We start from the raw sequence: 9,129 nt of genomic DNA, 5'->3' as shown, positions 1-9,129 counted from the left end.
TTTAAAAAAAAAAAAAAATACCCTAATGGTTGGAATCTGCTAGTCTCAAGGTGCTGATATTCTAGCACTAACAATGCCAACTTGAACAAAGAAGAGAATCTTGCAAAATGGGTTATCATTCCCTACCCTCTTAGCTGGGCAGTCTCTCTATAGGAATATCTGTGCATGTGACAAAGCTGTGGCTAACTCATTATGAAGATGTACTGTCTTGCCAATCCCACTGAAAATTAAAAGTATATCATTGTTAGTGAAGTGATACCATAACTATTTAATTTCATGCAACTGACTTAAGGTTAAGATTCTGAAATGTACCCCTAAACAGATTCTGGCACCACTTGCAACAACATTCAGATATGCTGAGCTCTATTTTTCAGTTTTACTGTTTAAATGTATAATGCCCTTTGGGACAAAATGAGAACGCTCAAATACAAGTACACATAAAAGTTAAAAATCCTAAATCATCTTCAGGTTCTAGAGCTCCTGACTTTTCATATTTTAAAATAAGTAACTATTCATTACCTCATTCTGAGGAGGTAGTTTTTTGAAGAGGTCACCTGAACTCTGCAATATGTTTCAAACTAAAGCTAGATGAAGCTAGATGAGGTCTGCACGAGGCTGAAGGGTGAAATGTGCAGGAGGGGCGGCTGGGAGCTGAAGCGGGGCTGCGTGCAGCAGTCCCATCGGTGCCCGATGAATAACAGATAACGCTGTGTGATGAAGGAGCTGTGACTGCACCCAGTAGGCATCTAGGAAATATTTAGTTCCAGGTTGACAGTGCTGAAGTCTTGCACTATTTCTTTAGAATTACCTAATGCTCCTTCTTCTCCAACACCAACAGGAATGTAACACATATACTTTATATGGGATTTTTACCTTCTAGGATGCCCCAGGATGTCCTACCAGTTCTCACATATAATCAGGGACTGGATGTTCAGGAACCAGAATTGGACAGCTAGACAGAATCTTCTTTTAAGGTGCACATAATTGCGAATAATCACATTGGATTTTCTGTTCACAAATCTCTTTTATAAACGACTTTTTGGTCAATATTATTTCAGTGGCAAAAGTCTAGACCCCGGACTGTAGTTTCATGATTAAAAGTCCATCAGAAACACCACACTTTTAAAACAATCTTTTAAGGTTGCTCTCAAATTTTTCAGAAGGCTTCACCTCTTCTTCCCCCAAATAAAATACACTACAGAAGGCACTGCAGCCACTTTACGGAAAAGACAGCCTTACAAGATAATCAGTGAAGCAGCCATATACTATCCACACAAATTTACTCATAAAGTGCTTTGCACAAACAAGGAGTTCTTCCTTGTATTCCTTAGGAGCTCGACATGTCTATCTGTAGTTAAGCATCAAAAAATAAAGCAAGTGAAACTCAGAGGACACTCTTTCTTCATGTCAACTGTAAACTAGAGAAAAAACTATTTGATGGAAAAAGGAAGAAAAGGGAAAACTTTCAAACCTTATTTTTATTTTTTAAGGGCTTTATGAAAATCTTTCAAGAATACCCTGAGCCTGGGCACAGCTTCATTCGAGATCAAGTCTGTTCCCCTTTTCAAATGAGATAGCGACCTATATGAAAAAGGAAGAAAAAAGTGTATCACCTTGCATATTGCTTGGAAACTCCAGTGCTAAGCTTCATCCATAACTAGTTCCTGTGCTGGCTCCTGCCGCCCTCCAGAAGGAGTCTTGCACCTGAGCCTCCAGCAGGCTCTACCTGCTCAGCAGGACGTGCCTATTGTTTGAGCTCAGCTCTCCGCAATCTTAGTAAGGGAACAGAAGCATGTTTAAAAGTATCCATGGGGACATATTTTTAAAAGAAAAATAAACAAGGCTTTTAAAAGACAGGCAGCATCATGATGCACACGAGATGCTCTTCAAATCAGCACAAACCATTTCCATCTTTGCAATTTCTGAAATGCAAAGACAGTGCTCTGCTCATTAAGACGTAAGAACACACTGTTTTTCAAATTCACTACAAACTTCAGTATATTTCCATTTTACTGGGATCTCTTACAAGTCCATGGAATTTTCAGTAGCCCTTCCTCTGAATACAGGTATTTTAGTAAAAATCACCTAATGGCAGTGAATTTCAGTAGGCTGAAAGATGGCAAGCGGGATTACAACTTGAAAATTTTCAATAACATTTTCTAATTCCCTGGTTTATTTTATAAGTCCTGTCTAATTTCTTTCAGATCCTTGGTCACATAGCTTGGTTGAGATAAGTACATTTGATTTGATTTATATTCCTAAATCCTGATAAGAAATTCTAGACTCATGATAAGGGAGGTATCTGCCGTTAATATGTCCACAGTCACTTTCTTTGCTGCTACTGTGACTTACATGACCCTTTAGTAAAGGCCAAAGAAAGCTATGAGTAGGTTATATTTTCCATTTACACAAAGACAAAGGATCTTAAAACCACAGCAGCTCCTTCCATAAAAATGACTGACATTAGGCTTCACACATCCTCCCTCGGTCCCAACACACCTACCGATGGTCTATGCTCTGCCTGGGGAATCCAGCTGCCAAACTACCCAACCTTTTGAAGACCAGGCTTGAGAAAAAAGGAAGAAGGAGAATGAATGAAGACACCACCATTTTTATTTTAGGTTCCATATTCTAGATAAAAGACTAGAAAGAGGATGAAGGATGTAGTGTAGGAGTAAGTTGGAAGAAACAATGAGATTTTAGCAAAGATGTTAGTGTGGATCCAGCAAGTACCATTAACTTAAAAATTATAAATATTTGTCATTATGCTAAGACTCCCCATATTTAGGTAGAGAAAAGGATAATGATTTTTCTTTAAAAGTTGTTTATATAACAAAAATACAATTTTCCAGGATATATAATTCTGGTGGGAAGTATTATTTTATTCCAATTCAATTAGATCTGAAAATTATTTTCTTTTTAATAAAAATATAATAAACTCAGAAATTAAAACTTGTACCTTACATTTAAATTACATAAATGTCTCACATTCAAAACTGTTATTGAGCAGTTTTGTAGGTTTTTAATTAGATACTGCCAGGGCATTTTTGTGCCCTGGACAAAGAAGCCACACAAGTACTTGGTGACTGGAAGAGCTTAGGAGGAAGATTTTCCTGAGAACCTGCTTTATCGTGGAGGGGAAAAAAAATCCCCAAACACTTTTCTTCATTGCTGGACCCAATGAGAAAAGAAGGCAATGTGTGCCAGCACTTTCCAGCCTGCGTGGTTAGGCAGACACCCTCAGTGAGCAAAGGGACAAAAGGCCAGAAACCCAGGAGGTCAGGAAAAAGATGCAGCATTCCCGTTTCCTCTGCACCAAACGTAGCTCCTGCTCCCCTCTCATCTTCCATTAAAATAAAATAGCTTCATTTTGATAAAAATTTGTCAAGGACTGAACATGCTCCACAGATAGGGCATGCTGCATTTTTGTTCCATCCCTCAGAAATTAACCAGTGATGGCTAGGGGAAAGAGCTCCACAACGAAATCCCAGAACAGGCAAGAGAATGATGCTCGGTGATTGCAACTGCCCCATTAGATGATCAGCCACGTATCGATCTGGTGGTTAGAAAGGCAAAGTTGACCGGCAGACCTTCCATAGCAAATCTCCCAAGCTGTAGCAGTGGTTTCTTTCCATCATGCCTGACCATCAAAAGGTCAGAACTCAGGGTCTCTCCTCTTTCTTCTTGGGAGTGGGTAGACTTGTATGCATGTGGTGCTTGTGTTGGAGAAGGAACACTGGCAGCAGAGAATTCTGGTTCCTAAAACATTCTTCCCTCTTTACTTGGATGGGAAATTCCATTCTGTTCCACACCAGCTTATGCATTGGAAATTTGTATCTTTAAAAAAAGATTTGAGGAACAGAACTGTGTTTTGATGTTAACAAACTGTATGAACACAAGACTTAAGAAATAAGAGTAGATGCTGCCATGATGATGTGGCTACTTGAAGGCTGCAAATTCTCCTGTAGAGGGAGGACAAGAGCTAATTTTAAAAAAAGTATCTCAAATAATCTAGAGACACAGAAAAGCCTCACTGAAACCTCCCTGAAAGGTGACTAGCTATTTATTACAAATCTAGCATCATCATCACTAATTTAAAAAGCAAAAATGGCTGGAACCCATGAAAGATGGTAACTTACATAGTATGTAGACTATGGTTCAGTTAAATCAACTAACTATCAAATCTGCAGATAATTTTCTAGATGGGTTTTACATGCTGTGGTTCTAATCAAGCTGAAAACAGTTCAAAGAACAAAATACTCAGAAATTGTTCATAAAATAGTAAGATTGATTTGTAGAATATTCTCCCTCCCCACCCCCCCACCCCCCGGAATTATCAACTAATTTTCATTATCACAATGCCACTATTTGAAAGGAGGAAGCAGGAATTATCCTCATTTCGCAAAAGATAAAATTAAGAGGTCAAATGATTTGCCTACATTACACATTTGACAGAAAGAAAATCCAGACGCTCCATCTTCTAGTTCATTTCACCTTTTAAACTACCAAAATATTACATATAGGCACATGTCACTGAACGTTATTCTCAGCATAAGGAATTCTTTAAACCACAAAATTCGTTAGAGGGATGATACTCCTTTAGCTTACTGAATTTGGGAGCTTCATGCCATTACTTTTTACCTACCATTTTGTCCAGTTTCTACTTGTAATTAGAGGTCGGTTCCTCTTACTGTATACACTACAGTTATTTTCTGGGGGTTGGTTAATAACTGACAACTATCAGAATTTAGTTAACCTTAACTAATAGCAGCTTCAGATGAGAATCCAAGAAGCCACTTACTCTATTTAAACTGGGGATAACCGATCTATTTTCTGATTGCTATTAGGTTTTGTTTACTAGAGAATAGTGGCATGTCCCAGCTCACAACAGATTGCTAATGACTGGCTGATTTGAACCCTCAGATTGTATGCTGATAATATTAGCAACTACTTGAATGCCTGTTATATAGCAGGTGCCTCACTGAATACTTTATACACATTTGCATCTGATTCTCATAACTATGAGGCAGGTACTATTCTCTTTATTTTATAAAGGAGCAAGCTGGGGTTTAGAGTGGTTAAGTAACTTGCCCAAGATCTCACAGCTAGAAAATGGCAGAGTTGGAATGCAGAGCCAGGTGCTGACTCCAAAGTCCAGGGTCTTCACAGTTAACAAGCCCCTAAACAATTTTCAATAAGTAATTTATTTTTCTATTCCAAATACAACTACTAATTGGGCTGCAAATAGTGATACCATCTCTTTCCATCTAAGGATTCCTTTTAGCAAGCAATGAACCAAGGTACTGTGAGACAAATGACCAAGGAGGATAAAAGAATTATCACCTCATATTTAAAGTTAAAAGTAGCAAGGAGCTTGGCACTGATTTAAAAAATAGCCAAATTACTAAGACCTTGGTGAGTATTAACCGAGACTCTAGAAATATATAAACATTCTCATTACCTTTGTTTATGGTTTGAGTATTATGGTTTTAAGGTTGCTATTTTTTTCTCAGTATTTTAATACATTTCTTTAGAGCAATTTCCAGCATTCTTATGAGAAGTCACTGTATCTAGCAGAATCTAAATCTCATTAAAGGAAGCTAATGTGAACACAGGATTTACGTAACAGAAATCTTTATAAAAAAAATGGCTAGAATTAATCTATTAAGTGAGAAAATATCAGAAAATGATAAACTCTAAGCCAAATCTTACCGAACACATTAAAAAATAACCTTAAAAAATCTTCAGTGTTTCTTATTATTACAATTAGATACTCTATTTTGTTGAACAGTGTTCTACTCTACAAACTTGAATATTAAACTTAAAAATAAAACATACCGAACAAACCCCCAAACCACAAAAAAGTCCAAACCAAATACCAATAAAGCAAACACTAAACATCAGCCTACCAGTCTACTGCTTCTAACAGAATGTGGTCCTTTTTATAATTAGACTGCGGGTTGAGGAAAAAAACAAAGACAAAAAGAACTGAGTTCGGGGGTCAATAAGCTCCTTCTCCCTCTGCTCCTGAAGCCATGCAGAAATGTGAGAGAAAGATGGGGGTGACGGGCGGTGGGTCTGCTGTGGGGGTGCTCTTCTTGCTCACTCCTCCTCGCCTACCTGGATCTCTCTATCATCCCACCTCCACCCTATTTCATTTGAGGTTAAGAGTCAACTCTGCTTGTGTGAAGTTATTTAATGTGAAATACCCAAATATTCTATGATTTTCAAAAAATATCTCAGTATATTAATTTATTAATGAAAAATCAATAGAGGCCAAAATGAAACATTTTTACCTCCTTTTTGGTTGAGAACCTCAGTTCTCTTTTTCATTTGACTTTATTTAATAGTCACTTGGGAAGACCCTGTGATTTTAGATACTTCCAATAGCATGGTTTGTTTATTTGAAAACTAAAGACTTTATGAACTGGTTTTAAGATATTACTAAACAATTACCCTTTATTCCATAATTGAATGTATTTCAGTGGCTGCTCTACATACAATTTGATAAAAATTCCCCTTAAAGATAAAATATGCTATGAGAAATCTAAAATGTTATTTTGTACACAAAGCAATCACTGCTTTAGAGGTAGGGGGCCAGTCATTCAAAACCAGAGTAAGTTACATCTTTTCTTTGTGGTGACCTTTGAGGCAGTTTCAAAAGGATGAGGAACATTCTGGCAAAGACGTATTGGATTTCTTAAATCCTTTAGAAAAATGCTCATAGGAGAGATGAAAGGTTTAGTAAAATAAAACTGCTACAGAAATGCTCAATAGTTCTTAATTAAATAAGATGACTATAATCGTCAGATGTTTTAGTCATGAAGTTCCCATTTCATAATTTAAAAAATGCAGATCATTTCCTTAAATTGAGAGTGACTGACTTGAGAGAAGGGCCATTTAAGCTGGTATGTGAAATAGTTACTATTTTAGAGAGAATGATTTTAATTGCTGGCTCAGTATTCAAATGGCTAGGACGATACTGTAATATTTGAAAATAAACCTGAAACATTTGATTAAATGCTGTGATACCTAAACTACTTAAAGTTAAGAGAAGACAAATCTCATTCCTCATCACTGACTAGTAAAACTTTTAAAATGTGAAGCAAATTTTATAAAAAGGTTGCCTCTTTAAGAAAGAAATCAATTTAATGAATATATGAAGGTTCAGGTTTTAGTTTTAGGAAAGAAGCAGTCAGTCGTAAGAGAATGAATGTCCTGTTTCATTTATCTAAAGTGATTAACTTTACATATAGTTAGGAAAATAAAGTTTTTCTTTATTTGGAGAATATATCTAAAACTCAGTGTAAAACAATCACAGAAAAGGAAGCCACTACGAATCATTCTAATGCTTCCTACTCCTCCGGATCCACGTGATCTAAACATCTCACCTGCTGTGTTTGTAATCTCTTCCGCTAACATGTCCAGTGGAAAGATTACTATGCGACCCTTTGGGGGCATGTTCCAGTGTTTCTGGGACAGCGACTGTAAGAGCTTAGCAGTGAACGCCCTCTGGCAAAGGACACTGGTGAAAAAAGAAAGGAAAGGAGCCAAGGGCAGATGGTGGTGTAGTGAGCAGTGGATGGTGCTGGGGGAAAAGGACCGTGAGAAGAAAAGCAGGGTAAGAGTGAAGCAAGTGCACCCGGGAGCGGCAGAGACGAGCTGTACCGCTAGAAAGACCAGCTGACTCTTCTGCCTCAAAACGCCCAAATATTTGAGCTTGCAACGGACCAGGTCAATTCTGTTACAACTTTTTTAGCTACTTGCTTGCCATTCAATTTGTGAATAAATAAAACCCCATCTAATAATTACTAATCAGATCTTTAGTGTCACTGGAGGACTTAGAAATCATGCACTTCGATGTTTTCTAACTTGTTACATTATCTTATATTTTTCTTATTCTTATTTTTTAAAATGTGAGAAGTGTTTTTTTCCCCCCACTATTCTTACCTAAATTGAAGGTCACGAATCAATTTCTGAAAACATGAATGGCATTATTTATCTTAAACTACCCAAATGAAGGGGCAAAAGGTATACTATATTTATCACTGAGGGTTTCCCTGGATGAAATCTAACCTGCTTAATAAAAAGAAGTATTTCGAAAATTCATTTGTGGTCCTTAAAAACTAAGTTATCATTTAAGCCTTCCCAATTTTCTTCTGTATTGGCTTCAAGGAAGGACAGCATTTATGCGGATGTCGTCTGTGTGCCTAACTAACTTGAACTGTCAGCTCTATTTAAAAATCGTCACAAGTTCAAATTGAATAAATGGAGGTGTATTTAAGAGGCTGGCTCTGGTCTAGGCCGACTCTGAAGCAGAGATGGCAATTCTTTGATGAGATGACAGCACTACTGCTTCTTTCAATTCTGATTCCCAGTAAGATTATGGTTCACAGTAAGAATATACTGACTGCCACATTAATTATTTACAAGAAACTGTACGCACTAGAAAGTGCTAACAAATACTTCATACTGTGGAACACAAGAAAGAGAATAGTATTAATTCATAGTAAGTAGAATCTTGCTTGGCAAAGAATATAAGAAGCACAGAAATTTTACAAGACACATGGATAAGGTGGTTGCTAATATACGGCATCACGAGAGGTATGATAATCTAAAGTAATAATAATTTTTTAAAAATTCATTACCTGGTGTTTGGCAACCAGAGATATCTAAAAGAAAAACAAACAAACCTAAGAGTTCTCACAGGATTCTGTGAAGCTTTTTGGGGAGAGGAGGTGGCAGTGCATTTGTCAGGAAATTCGGCTTCTGTATGTGTAAGATATCCTTAATACATAAAAAGGTATCTAAAAGGAACTTCGATTTATAACATTTCCCCGCTAAAAATCCAAAGTTAAACCATGGAACTCATGCCAAATGTGCCATTCCTCAGCCACAGCTTCAGTTATCAGAACTCACAATTAACAAAAAGGAATCTAGTCTATTGTTTTTCAAATTGTAATAACAAAATGGTAATAGAAAAAGCATTAAGAATAAAAATAAGCTTATTCAATTTTAGTGACCTCCTAAATGAGACCTGTTTGGTTTGCCTGACCTGACACAGGCTCACCTACTGTCAGCCTCTCAGCTGCACACCGATGCACAGGAGCGGTGCTGTTTTCGGGAGAC

At 37.1% G+C, this 9,129-nt stretch overlaps 1 protein-coding gene across 6 annotated transcripts in view; it reads right to left on the bottom strand.

Moving 5' to 3' along the window:
- Positions 1-2,591: 2,591 nt before the first annotated feature.
- The window catches only part of BRAF (B-Raf proto-oncogene, serine/threonine kinase), a 116,975-nt gene continuing 110,437 nt past the window's right edge, over positions 2,592-9,129 (bottom strand). For 4 of the 6 annotated variants that reach the window (XM_039860951.1, XM_039860950.1, XM_039860952.1 and 1 more), the window contains one exon: positions 2,592-3,962. Coding sequence is in view for 5 of the 6 variants with exons in the window: in XM_039860952.1 (XP_039716886.1) it covers positions 3,903-3,962 (60 nt within the window). In the remaining variant the exon portion in view is untranslated. Of the gene's footprint in view, positions 8,673-9,129 lie in introns of all 6 variants that reach the window. The other 2 variants (XM_039860948.1, XM_039860947.1) reach the window with 2 other exon arrangements.

The sequence above is a fragment of the Pteropus medius genome, unplaced genomic scaffold, assembly GCF_902729225.1.
Source record: "Pteropus medius unplaced genomic scaffold, Ma_sr-lr_union100, whole genome shotgun sequence".
Taxonomy (NCBI): Eukaryota; Metazoa; Chordata; class Mammalia; order Chiroptera; family Pteropodidae; genus Pteropus; species Pteropus medius.
The sequence above is the reverse complement of the archived record's forward strand: the minus strand, read 5'-3'. Positions and strand labels throughout refer to the sequence as shown.